Raw genomic sequence first — 13,859 nt, forward strand, 5'->3', positions numbered from 1 at the left:
ATCAAATTTCATCATAAATTTAGGCCAAAATGTATTCTGCGACATGTCTTTGCTTAAAAAAATCCCAATACATGTAAATTAATTGGTTTACGTGAAAGTTATAGCGTTTACAAATGACGGTATAGATACTAGGATTTTTTTTTTCTACTAGTAATGGCGGTAATCAGTGACTTTTAGCAGGACTGCGGTGGACATTCTGACACTGGGGGGAACTAACCTGGTATCACTGACACTCCAGTGACGCCAATACAGTGATCAGTGCTAAAAAAAAAAAAAAAAAAAAGCCCTTACACTGTACGAATGGCACTGGGCAGGAAGGGGTTAATGTGAGGGGCGATCAAAGGGTTACCTATATGTAGGGAGTGTTTTACTAGGGGGCGGGGATGAGTGCTTTACTGTAAGCACACTGCTCGGGATGGCCGTGCTGTGCATAGCCAATCCGAGCAGTGTGCCTGAGCTGACAGGACACCTTGTCGGTGATTGTCGGTAATTACCGGCCGGGACCCAGTGATTGACATCCACAGCTGCGAATGGCGGTGCAGGTAGGGTGTGCGCACGTGCCCCCTACCTGGAAATGCAAAATAATGTATATATACGTAATTTTGCGCACAGGTGCTGCCCTGTAGCAGTATTTCTGCTATAGGCCGGTCCTTAAGCTGTTAAAATCCTTTCCCCTGCTGAATGGTATTTTATTTTTATAAATAACCTAATTGTACATTCCAGACACAGGCTGAATATTCATAGGCCCTGAATTATAGGCTGGTACCTTCAGGTGACTGGACACTGTCAAACTTTTGGGGACATGCCCCCTGAGTATCCTCCTGTCCCACTCTGTGGATCTTTATTTGTTTTGCCTAAGGTGATGGATCTCTTCTTCCTCACATAGAAATCACGCTTAGCTTAACTAATTCATTATTTTTCTTTGGATTCTTCAATGAACTCTTCATGGTCTTGTAATACAATGATAGAAGCAGTGCAGCCTTGATAAAACTTTTGGGACCCATGACATGGGGCCAGCCTGTAATGTTGCTTTGAGCACTGGGGCCTATGTTGGCTCTTGCATTGGACCATGATAAATGTGTGTAGTCAGCTGCTGGGTGTTATACAAGTTCCAGGGCAGTGGTCCATCCCTATGGTATCCAGACCCTGAAGACCCCTTCCTTTTCATCAAACCATTGTTATTAAGAAGTTATGATTTCAGCTGTCACGTAATATTAATATAGTGCAGCACTTTGGTTTTAGTTTGCAGGTTTGTTTTGTGGGGTCACATTCAGTGCATTGCAGCAACATTAAAACACAGTAAGGTTATTCAATATTTGGATTATTTGGGGTAGCAGAGAATTTTACATTAATACCCTTCCTAGGTATGTCCACTGTGGATGACGGGGTCACCCTGTTTATTACACAGTTCCTGAAGCCCCGCAATCCTGAGTAGTATGCAATCATACATTATATCTATCAGGATTCCTGGACTGTGAAAAGTTTTTATTGTAAAAGTGAGTACATTTCAACCAAACGTAGAGCTGAAATCCAACCACTCAGAACTTAGTCTCAGGTGGATGACCAGGTGTTACATCACACCACTCCTCTACAAGGAACACAGCCCTCCTTCCTCCTTCCTATGTATTCCATTGGTACATGTCCCCTATGCCCTTTGCTTGATGACCCCTTGCCTGTTTGCTTCAAACATGGGCAGAATTGATTGTCAAGATTCACCTCACATTAACTTCATTAAAGTTTGTAATTTGCAGATTTTAAAAATGCATTCGCCAGTCAGCCTGCAAATCAAACCCAAGCACATTCAGTCATTATTTTTAAACAGAAATATACAAATGTAAGACAGGGTCTGTAATGAGAATTGAAAGCGGGACCCAGGTACTAGAGTCACAGTGACCACACAGGCTGCCAGGATATCTGTTACCTAGCTGCATTGTTTTCTGAAAGTTGTCATAGACTGATTGAATGCAAATAGATACTTGAGTCATCCAGTGTGTGCTCAATATATCAGTGCTAATGATTACAGACTGATTTTTTTGTATAATCAGAGAGGAAGCTGATGAATACATAGAAATTGGAGCACTGAATGGGATATTCGTACTTGGCAGGAGCATGGGATTTATTGGTAAGTGAGAGGCTATCCATCCTCATCTTCACGCATGTCAGCATATAGAATATAGGTAACCTACCAGCTAGACAGTCTCTCTCTTTCTCTCTCACACCCCTTTTCCATCTCTTTTCTCTTTGCCCCTTTGTCTGCTCTCCCTCCCCCCCTCCTCCCCTCTCCCCCCTCCTCCCCTCTCCCCCCCTCCCCTCTCCCCCCCCTCCCCTCTCCCTCCCCCCCTCCTCCCCTCTCCCTCCCCCCCTCCTCCCCTCTCCCTCCCCCCCTCCTCCCCTCTCCCTCCCCCCCTCCTTCCCTCTCCCTCCCCCTCCTTCCCTCTCCCTCCCCCCTCCTTCCTTCTCCCTCCCCCCCTCCTTCCTTCTCCCTCCCCCCCTCCTTCCTTCTCCCTCCCCCCCTCCTCCCCTCTCCCTCCCCCCTCCTTCCTTCTCCCTCCTTCCTTCTCCCTCCTTCCTTCTCCCTCCTTCCCTCTCTCTCCTTCCTTCTCCCTCCTTCCCTCTCTCTCCTTCCTTCTCCCTCCTTCCCTCTCTCTCCTTCCTTCTCCCTCCTTCCCTCTCCCTCCTTCCTTCTCCCTCCTTCCCTCTCCCTCCTTCCCTCTCTCTCCTTCCCTCTCTCTCCTTCCCTCTCTCTCCTTCCCTCTCTCTCCTTCCCTCTCTCTCCTTCCCTCTCTCCCCCCCCTTTCCTCTCTGCTTCCCTCTCCCCCCCTCCCCTTCCCTTCCTCTCTCCCCCCCTCCCCTTCCCTTCCTCTCTCCCCCCCTCCCCTTCCCTTCCTCTCTCCCCCTCTCCCCTTCCCTTCCTCCCTCCCCCCCTCCCCTTCCCTCCCCCCCTCCCCTTCCTCCCCCCCTCCTTCCTCTCCCCCCCCTTCCTCTCTCCCCCCTTCCTCTCTCCCCCTCTCCCCCCTCCCCTCTCTCCCCCCCTCCCCTCTCTCCCCCCCTCCCCCCTCCCTCTCCCCCCCTCCCCTCCCTCTCCTCCCTCTCTCCCCCTCCCCTCCCTCTCTCCCCCCCTCCCTCTCTCCCCCCTCCCTCTCCCCCCCTCCCTCTCTCCCCCTCCCCTCCCTCTCTCCCCCCTCCCCTCCCTCTATCCCCCCTCCCTCTCTCCCTCTCTCCCCCCTCCCCTCCCTCTATCCCCCCTCCCTCTCTCCCTCTCTCCCCCCTCCCCTCCCTCTATCCCCCCTCCCTCTCTCCCCCTCCCTCTCTTTCTCTCCCCCCACCCCCTTTCTTTCCCTCTCTCTTGCTCTCAAGAAGTCTATATCACCCTCTAGAAAATACAAAATATTCATATGCAAAATGTCATTTTTACCTAACAAAATATATTTTGATTCCCATAAATATAAAACATTTAAACCATGTACTTCATGTTTTTAGTCCTTACTATAAAAAAAGAAAATGTATACAAAATTACTAAGCACATTATACACTCACCGGTCACTTTATTAGGTCCACCTTGCTAGTACCGGGTTGGACCCCCTTTTAACTACAGAACTGCCATATTTCTTACTGGTATAAAAGGTGTTGGAAACATTCCTCCCTTTTGGTTTATATTGACATGAGCTACTGTCGCCTTTCTATTATCTCGGACCAGTCTGCCCATTCTCCTCTGATCTCTGACATCAACAAGGCATTTTCTTCCACACAACTGCTGCTCACTGGAAATCTTTTTCAGACCATTCTACAGATGGTTGTGCGTGCAAATCCCAATAGATCAGCAGTTTTTGGAATACTGAGACCAGCCGTCTTGCACCAACAACCATGTCCCGTTCAAAGTCACTTAAATCCCCTTTCTTATCCATTCTGATGCTCAGTTTGAAATTTAGCAAGTCGTCTTCACCACATCTAGATGCCTAAATACATTGAGTTGCTGCCATGTGATTGGCTGATTAGCAATTTGTGTTACCAAGCAATTGAACAGGTGTACCTAATAAAGTAGCCGGTGAGTGTAAAAGGAGCAGACACCAAAGGGCATGGCCTTTAAATCCAGTTCTGTTGTATATTTAAAATCTATGACTTTTCATGGCTTTGTGAATTCTATAATAATGGATTTTCATTTACAGGACATTATTTGGACCAAAAGAGGCTGAAGCAAGGATTGTACCGACATCCTTGGGATGATATCTCCTATGTGCTGCCTGAGCACATGACTATGTAAAAACTTGAACACTCCGCCTAGAATACTTAATAAGTGGTTGCGCACTATACAGACACTTTCTGGTGTGCAGGCGTTCAACGCAATGCAACTCCAGACTATATTATACATTACTCTTTAATGTCTTAAGGTCATGGCTAGTAGGTTTTTTGTTCTTTTTATTTCTCTTCATGTTTATTTTTTTATCTTTCATTACCCAAGATTCCTGGTTAATGTGATGCATCTTTTTTTTAATATGTATAGATATTTACATCAAAGTAAATTGTATTGACCGCTGTATTTATTAAACAGAAACGGCATTACTCAGTGTTATCGTCATTTATTTCATTCATTCTTTTTAGTCTGGATTCTTTCTAGTTAACCACTTCCAGTCAGGACACTTTTACTCCCTTCCTGACCAGGGTAATTTTCAGCTTTCAGCGCTATCACACTTTGAATGACAATTGTGCGGTCATGCAACACTGTACCCATATGAATTTTTTACCATTTTTTTGTGACAGATAAAACTTTTATTTTGGTGGTATTTATTAACCGCTGTGATTTTTTTTTTTTTGCTATGTAAATGAAAATGTCCAAAAATTAAAAAAAAAGTGCTTTTCTTATAAAATTTTGCAAATAAATACTATTTCATCATAAATCTTGGACAAAATTTATTCCGTTATCTTTTTAGTAAAAAAAAAAAATAAGCCAAATTAGTTTATAACCAAAAATTAGAGACATCTTGCTTACTACTTTGCATGTGATCACGGATTGGCCAATCCGTGATCACATGATCGGGACCTCGTACAGAGGTCTGTCCGACGATTGTTGTTTCACTGTGTCTGGAGGACACAACAGGCACCGGATCGCGGTGCTGCGCGCTCCCGGGGAGCGCGCACAAGCAGGGTGCGGGGAGGCCATCTATAAACGTCCACCCGACCCTGCAGTGCCACACTCCGGCCGTTTATATACAGCGGCCGGTCGGGAAGTGGTTAATAAACACAAACAATGGTTGGCAACACACAGACAGTAAATTAATTATGTTTATTATTGTTATAATAATGGAACTTTAGTACGATAATTCATTTCATTAAAACAAAAAAATATACATTCTACATTTATAATTATGCTATCAAAATTAGTGTGTGCTGTAAATTGCCTCCAGCATTGCCCTTGCTTCTTCTTGCTGGAGGCCACCATTTTGTTGGAGTCCAGAGCAGTCACTTCCTTATTAAATGCTCTCCCCCTCTCCTTAAGCCAACCATAGATGGACTGAAATTCAGCCAGTTCAGCAGGACTCTGCGTGAGGGATGCCCCTATCCACCTTAAATGTGTTTCACTTGCTGGTTGAATGAAAGAAACTGAATTATGTATGGCCTGCCTCAGTCTCAATAATTACACCTACTGTAATTAAAATTTGTACATTTCCAGCCTTGACTGTATGTCCTGGCTTGGCTAGAGAGGAAGGCTGACAGAAGCTTTACAATGCTGAAGTTCACAGGCTGCCTATAAAGGAGGGAGAATCGTGGAGATAAGTTAAGATGCTATCCTCTTAACTCTTTGTTTCCTTAACTTCTTGGCGCTGGCCATACGCATATGTGTGGCTGCTCGGCGAATGGGGTTTAACGCCGAGTGGCTGCATATATGTGGCTCTATTACAACACTGTGCTGGGAGCGCAACCTGGGGGGGATTAGTAAGCTCCAGATGTATACTTGTGATCTTTTGAACTTTAAAAGCTTTCTGTGACAGCTGATCACAGCAGTCACATGACCCAAAGGCTAGCCTCAGCCTCCTGGCTTTTAGAACCCTTGAAGGGCTGGGAGGCGGACAGTGCCAAGAGGATGAAAACAGTTTGCCACCTCTCCTGCTTTACTCTTCTCCCATAATATTCCGTGTTTCATCAGCACAGTCTGTCATTCCTGTTGCTTTTTCCCCCTTCAACAGAAAATCTTAAAGCTGTCAGCAGATTGGCCTCTAGTGGCTCTGATTTTAGAAACAGTGCTGAGAATTGAGTGCAACTGAGCATGTGCAGAACAGGGTGAAACAGCATTGCTGGATTTGACCACTTACATTTACTGTGACAGCAACAAGCACAGAGACGTACTGGTATGTCACTGCCTGTTTTCAGGTTGAGGCCCACCTGCCTACTCCCACTGTGATTTGACACTGCAGGAGTCTGTCAGCACATCCTGGGCCAATGGGTGGGACTTGCTGATCGGCTGTATCAAATCACAGCTTAGAGCTCTGTGTTGGTAAACAATACAGGGCTCTATGCAGAGAAACAGATCACTGTATTTCTTTTCCCTGCTAAACAGGAAAATGAAATAAATCGATTTATGGTAATTAAAAAAAAAAAAAAAACAACAGCACACAGTAAACACATTAACACTTGGTAGGCAAACAGGTAACCCATTGATCTCCCTAGGTGTTAACCCCTTCCCAGCCAGTGTCTTTTAAAACCATGAAAGTATATATTTGTAGTACTGATCGTTGTATTAGTCACTGGCACTGATGATCAGTGTGCCCTGATGATCTGTGTAGCCCCAGCAGTGCCACCTGCCAGAGCCCATCCATGCCACCTGCCAGTGCACATCAATGCCACATATCAGTGCCCATCAGAGCGCATCAGTGCTGCCTATCGGTGCCATATATGAGTGCTGCCTATCAGTGCCCATCAGTGATGCCTGTCAATGCCCATCAGAGATAAAAATTTCATATGGGTACAGTGTTTCATGACCGCGCAATTGTCATTCAAAGTGTGACAGCGCTGAAAGCTGGAAATTGGCCTGGGCAGGAAGGGGGTATAAGTGCCCTGTAGGCTAGTGGTTAATCCCCCAAGATCAAAGGTTGCTTCGCAGGAGAGGTGCAGCTTACAGACATTCACCAAGGACCAGAGGCAGAGAAGCTAAGTCTTACAGGCCAGGAAGGGAATTTTATCAGCAATGGCCAAACTCCACTGCAAACCGCAAATTGAAGAGACCAGCTTCTTCCCTGGGACAGGAGTCCCAGAAATCCTCTTGACTATCCACCAGCTCACACTTGTCGTGTAGGGGCCAAGTTATTCAAGTTCCATCAAGTGTGAGCACAAAGTACAAAGGAACTTTGAGTGATATATACCATCAGGTCACAGCTGGAAGTTCCTCAATCATCCCCACAGAATTTTTGTCCCAACGAAGAAGTCGAAGGAAAAACAAGGTGTCCTGTGGGCGTACATAGAAACTCTCCTGAATCGGGGTGGTAGTCACTGTTCCCAAACAAGAATGTTTTTGTGGAATCTACTCATCTCTGTTTTTGGTACAGAAAAAGTCAGGAGCTTGGGGGCTGGTGATAGACCTCAGGGACCTCAAAAGGTTCATCAGGAAGGATCAATTCAAGAGGGAATCACTGCAAACAATCCTGAAGATCATACAGCTGGGAGATCGGCTTCTGTAAGTGGATCTTAAGGATGCGTATTTCCACGTGTCGGTAGCCCCGGTCTGTCTGAGGGTTCTGTGGTTCAGTGGGACAGCTCCACTACCAGTTTGTATGTCCCTTTGGGCTGACCACATCTTCCAGAGTGTTCATGAAGATTCTGGTGGCATACCTGAGGTTGCAGGACATCCGAATTTATCATTATTTAGACAACATTCTGCTCCTAAATCAAGACAAGAACATGCTCCTGGAACACCGGAAGATAACCATGCAGACACTGGAGAACTTTGGATGGCTGATCAATCGGGAGAAAAGTCACCTTGTGCAGACTCTGTCTCTGCTGTACCTAGATGCAAAACTAGATACTTGAGTGGTGTCAGTGACATTACCGGAAGACAAGATGTCCTGAATACAATGTTGGCAGCTCAAAAGAAATTGTACCTGCCAGACAGAGTGCATGCGACTTCTCGGTATGCTTTGATTATCCCAATGGTCAAAAGGATGTAATGGAACTCAGGCCCTTTCAAATTGGTCTCCTGGAGCAATGGAGGTTGGATGATTTTTGAACAGAAAATTCGGATCACACCCCAGATGAAGTCGAGTTTGGACTCGTGGTCGTTAGAGCATAATCTTCTTGTGCGCTAATTCTTGCTCATGATGCAGTGACGAACAATCCAATAGGATGCCAGTGAGATAGGCTGGGGAGCCCTATGTGAGAACCACTGGGCTCAAGGCCAATGGACATTCCATGCTGTCAATCTAGTTTCCAACATTCTGGAATTGAGAGCAGTCTTCCAGGGTCTCCTAGCTTTCAGAAGTCTGATTCAAGGTGCACCTGTTCTGATGAAACTGGACAATACAACAGCAGTGGCCTACATTCACAGGCAGGGAGGCACCTGCAGTGTTCCTCTCCTGAGGGAGGTCACTCCAATTATGGAATGTACTCAATCCAACTTACAGCTGCTAACAGCAGTCTGTGTGCCCGGTCGAGTGGGCTCTGTTGCCGCAAGTCTTTTGGAGCTTAGTTGCATGGTCTTTTCTCCCAGAGGTGGAGCTGTTTGCCTCTCAAGAAAATATCAAGCTATCACAATTTTTGTTACGTCCAGTCACCCACCAGCTATGGGGGTGGATGCATTGACTTCAGGAACTTCAGGACAGCATACGCCATCCCTCCGATTCTGGTGATCCTCAACTTTCTATGCAGAGTGCGTCCATTCTGGCGGTAGTGTCGGATTGGCCCATGAGACCCTAGTATCCGCTGCTCCTCTCATTGAGTACCAGAGAACCACATCCTCTGCCAGGGACCCCGGTTCTTCTGATGAAGGGGCCAATTTGTCACCTGGCTCCGGAGAGATTCAAACTGACAGCCTGGGTCTTGAAAGGCGAAGCCTAATCAATCTAGGATGCCAGGGTCACGGATACCCTGATGAAAGCCAGAAAAGACAGCACCAACAGTGCCTATAGCAGGATATGTACAGTTTACAAGCAGGCGTGACTTTTCTCTAGACTCTCCAAGAGTCTGCCACATACTGGAATTGCTCCAGGCAGGATTGGAGTTGGGCCTTTTCATGAGTACATTGAAAGGCCACGTGTCTGCCATCTCTGCTTTTACTATTATCCAATGGGCTTCAAATAATTTAGTGGTTCATTTCTTCAAAGCAGCTATCTGCCTAAGACCACCCAGGTCTCTGATATTTCCAAAGTGGTACTTGCCTCTAGTTTTGAACTTGCTTTCGTCAGATACCTTCAGTCATCCTGTCTCACTATGGCATCTCTCTTTAAAGGAAACTTTTCTCGTGGCAATAACATCAGCCAGAAGGGTATCAGAGATAGAAAGGAAGGGTTCTTTAAACCCTAAGGCTGCTTTCTATCCAGATAGAGTGGTGCTGAGGCCAATGCTGGGATTTGTACCTAAGGTAGCCTCCAGGTTTCACATGACACAGGAAATTAGTATTCTGATGTTCTTCTTGGGGAATTCCCAGAATCCAAATCCACTTGATGTTGGGCATTCATTGAAGGCCTATGTGGACACTACGGCCAATCTCAGGAAATCAGACCATCTCTTCATCATCCCTAGTGCTTGGAAGGGCTTGAGGGCTTCTAGTAGAGTGATCTACCTTGTGGCTGGTGAAGATGATCTCTTTAGGGCACAGAGAGTGAGGTTTGTCTGTGCCTGAGGGGATCACAGCACATTCCACTAGAGGGGTCTCAACCTGCTGGGCTGTGGCAGGAGACATTTCTCTGTAAACTATCTGCTAGGCAGATACATGGACTTCTATGCATTCCTTCATGATGCCTAGAGCCAGTGGCTTTGACTACTGTTGATTTTGGCAGGAGTGTTTTGGCTTCTGTTTCCAGTAAAAATTAAATTTGGTCAAGCATTACCCTCCCATGTGTGGCCAGTTAATTCCCAGCTGTGCTGGGAAAATTGAATACAAATACTTACTGTAATTTGCCTTTCTTGACGGGCTCCATGACAGCACAAATCCCACCCAGTTTGATAGGGTGAGTTATGGAATGCCGAGGCTGAGGTGAGATGAAAATTTATAAATATGTGCTGATCGCGTAGGGAGTGGGCGGGGCCTCACTGAGCTGTGCTGCCATGGAGCCTGTCAGGAAAGGAAAATTACGGTAAGTTTTTGTATTCAATTTTACGTTTTCTTTTCAGTAAAGTAGTTCCAGTTGCACCTAAGCTAGTGTTGTCTATTCCTTGGGTGCAATGTCCAGTTATAATACCTTGGTCCTGTGTTCCAGTGGTGAAGAAGCAGTTCTCTGGTGGAATCACACAATCGCAATGACAGTTGGTCTGTCACACTATCTGAATATCGCAGCAACCAGTCTGCCCATTCTCCTCTAACTTCTGACTTCTACAAGGCATTTTAGTCCACACAACTGCCACTCACTGGATATTTTCAGACCATTCTCTGTAAACCCTAGAGATGGTTATGTGTGAAAATCCCAGTAGATCAGCGGGTTTTGAAATCCTCAGATCAGCCTGTCTGGCAACAACAACCATATCACCTTCAAAGTCACTTAAATCCCCTTTCTTCCCCATTCTGATGCTCGGTTTGAACTTCAGCATATCATCTTCACCACGTCTACATGCCAAAATGCATTGAGTTGTTGCCATGTGATTGGCTGATTAACAATTTGTGTTACCCAGCAATTGAACAGGTGGACATAATAAAGTGGCCAGTGAGTGTATATCCACTTCAACTCCAGGCCATGTCATAGAATCCCCAAAAATTATATATATTTTTTAAAGCAGAGGTTCTAAAGTATAAATTAGTGGTGTTTGCATTTTTTTAATATCCCACGGTATTCGAGCAGCAGTTTTTTAAACCTGCTTTATTGGGCAAAGATACACTTATTGAATTCTAGTGCAAAAAACACAATACATAACCCATTTTTGTAAAAGATTATGTTTGTCTGAGTAAATAGATAACAAACATGTCACTCTTTAACATTGTGCACACCCACACAATGGCGGCAAACAGTGTAAATTTTACTATTTATAGGCGACATTTTAAAAGCCTTACAGATTACCACTTTTATTTTTATAGATAAGGTCTAGTGCTAGAAATACTGCCCATGATCTGACGTTTGCTGTAATACCTCACATGTGTGGGACGATTGCTGTGTGCGTGCTGACGCGAGCGTTCACCTTTGTGTGCGAACATGGGGGGGGGGGGGGTTTCCTTTTTTTTTTTTTTACACTGTCGCGGTAATTTTTTACCACTTTTATTGCCATCACAGAAAATGTAAACATCCATTATGACAGCAATACACAAGTGACAGGTACTCTTTATGGAGATATCTGGGGTCTATAAGATCCTAAATCCCTCCCCTGCACTTGAAAGCATTCAAAATACAGATTTTGGAGTTTTGAATGCTTTCGGATTTTTAAAAAATGGTGCAGGTAGTTTGCAAGTAAACTGGAAGTGATGTCAGGTTATCGCTTTAGGTTTACTATAAAAGGAGGCCCGAACAAAGTCGACTCCGGACCAGCCAGCCAATGAACGTGATGGTTGGTTGCACAGAACTCCCAGTGGAACAGGAGATCCCGAGAGATATGTGGAAGGTGGTGGGAGGGGGGATATCCCCTCCTGCAGCTTTTACAAGCAATCAAGCAGCTAGTTGGCTGCTCCAATTGCTTGTACAAGAGAGTCAACTGCGGCTCTAAAAAAGCATTACCGGGGTGATACCTGCAGGTGCAGGCATCACTCCAATATAATCACCGAACGTCCAGCGGCGTACAGGTACGGGCCAGGGGCATTCGTATTGTGCCGATAGAGGTGAAATTCTTGGACCGGCGCAAGACGGACCAAAGCAAAAGCATTTGCCAAGAATGTTTTCATTTTTCAAGAATGAAAGTCGGAGGGTCGAAGACGATCAGATACCGTCGTAGTTCCAACCATAAACGATGCTGACTAGCGATCCGGCGACGTTATTCCAATGACCCGCTGAGCAGCTTCCGAGAAACCAAAGTCTTTGGGTTCCAGGGGGAGTATGGTTGCAAAGCTGAAACTTAAAGGAATTGATGGTAAGACACCACCAGGAGTGGAGCCTGTGGCTTAATTTGACTCAACGCGGGAAACCTCGCCCGGACACGGAAAGGATTGACAGATTGATAGCTCTTTTTCGATTCTGTGGGTGGTGGTGCATGGCCGTTCTTAGTTGGTGGAGCGATTTGTCTGGTTAATTCCGATAACGAACGAGATTCCTCCATGCTAACTAGTTACGTGACCCCCGGCGGTCCACGTCCAACTTCTTTGAGGGACAAGTGGCGTTCAGCCACACGAAATCAAGCAATAACAGGTCTGTGATGTCCTTAGATGTCCGGGGCTGCACGCACACTACACTGAATGGACCAGCGTGTCTACCCTTCGCCGACAGGTGCGGGTAACCCGCTGAACCCCGTTCGTGATGGGGAACGGGGATTGCAATGATTTCACATGAACGGGGAATTCTCAGTAAGTGCGGGTTATAAGCTCACGTTGATTAAGTCGCTGCCCTTTGTATACACCGCCCGTTGCTACTACCGATTGGATGGTTTAGTGAGGTTCTCGGATCGGCCCCACCGGGGTCTGCAACGGCCCTGACGGAGTGCCGAGAAGACGATCAAACTTGACTATCTAGAGGAAGTAAAAGTCTTAACAAGGTTTCCGTAGGTGAACCTGTGAAAGGATCATTACCGGAAGAAGGCAAAGACGAGGCACAGGGAAAGGGGGGGAGAGAGGGGAGCGCCGACTCCCCCCCTTAGAACACGGAAACGAAGCCACAGGGGATGGGGAGAGGTCCTGGCACGCATGGCCCACTCTCCCCTGGCCCCTCCCCGCCCAAGGGCAGAGGAACGCATCGGCGCATTGGGGGGATGCCGGCCGGCGAGGATGGGCCTTGGGGTCTATCCTCCTGCCCACCCCCCGCAGGCCGAGCCGGGTACCGCACGGGTCCCGCCTCCCCAACCCGGGGGAGCGTCCAAGACCTGGAAGGTTTGGAAGCCTCGAGACCGGGGCACCCCAAGCCCGTGGGAAAGGGGTGGGGTGGTCCCAGGCCGAGCGCCCGGCTGTTTGGGCCGCCCGGGCATCTGGGCGGCTGATTCCCCCCCTCCACGCAGAGGGGCGAGAACCGAGTTTTCCTGAAGCCGGGAACTGCGTTGAAATACCAGAGCAAGACTCTTAGCAGTGGATCACTCGGCTCGCTCGTCGATGAAGAACGCAGCTTGCTGCGAGAATTAGTTTGAATTGCAGGACACATAATTCATCGACACTTAGGGCCGCAAGGTGCGTTCAGTGTTCCTCCCGGGGCCGCGCCTGCCTGAGGGTCGCTCCTCAGAGGAGGAGAGGCATCCCCTCCAAAGCGTTAGGGGTCGCTGGCCAGCTTGGCCTGAGGAGCAGAGGCATCTCCTCCAAAGCGTTAGGGGTCGCTGGCCAGCTTGGCCTGAGCAGGAGAGGCATCCCCTCCAAAGCGTTAGGGGTCGCTGGCCGGAGGAGGAGGGCAGCGTCAGCAGTGGAAGCATCCCTTCCAAGTGTGGCTAAGCAGTTGCGGCTCCAGGGAGATTGTCCTGGGAGAGGAGAGGTGCCTGCTGAAAGGGTGGCTGTGCCGCTCGGCCTGGGGAGGAGGTAGGCAGCGGTGGCGCTGGAGGCATCCCTTCCAAGTGTGGCTAAGCAGCTGCGCCCAGGGAGATTGTCCTGGGAGAGGAGAGGTGCC

The 13,859-nt window shown here is 47.3% G+C and overlaps 1 protein-coding gene and 2 pseudogenes across 2 annotated transcripts in view; all 3 read left to right on the forward strand.

The window, feature by feature from the left end:
* Window positions 1–4,560, forward strand: part of ACLY (ATP citrate lyase) — a 109,972-nt gene extending 105,412 nt beyond the window's left edge. For both annotated transcript variants that reach the window (XM_089690637.1, XM_089690638.1), the window contains 2 exons: window positions 2,046–2,122; window positions 4,167–4,560. In XM_089690637.1, coding sequence (XP_089546763.1) covers window positions 2,046–2,122; window positions 4,167–4,261 — 172 coding nt within the window. In that variant the 3' untranslated portion in view covers window positions 4,262–4,560. The remainder of the gene's footprint in view (window positions 1–2,045; window positions 2,123–4,166) is intronic.
* A 7,590-nt stretch (window positions 4,561–12,150) lies between these two features.
* LOC149451457 (18S ribosomal RNA) lies at window positions 12,151–12,835 on the forward strand (annotated as a pseudogene; the record flags this gene model as incomplete).
* A 487-nt stretch (window positions 12,836–13,322) lies between these two features.
* On the forward strand, window positions 13,323–13,476 carry LOC149451458 (5.8S ribosomal RNA; annotated as a pseudogene).
* The last annotated feature ends 383 nt before the right edge of the window (window positions 13,477–13,859 follow it).

This window comes from Staurois parvus, unplaced genomic scaffold (genome assembly GCF_062004578.1).
Source record: "Staurois parvus isolate SC_StPar_1 unplaced genomic scaffold, SC_StPar_1.0 ptg000538l, whole genome shotgun sequence".
Lineage (NCBI taxonomy): Eukaryota > Metazoa > Chordata > Amphibia > Anura > Ranidae > Staurois > Staurois parvus.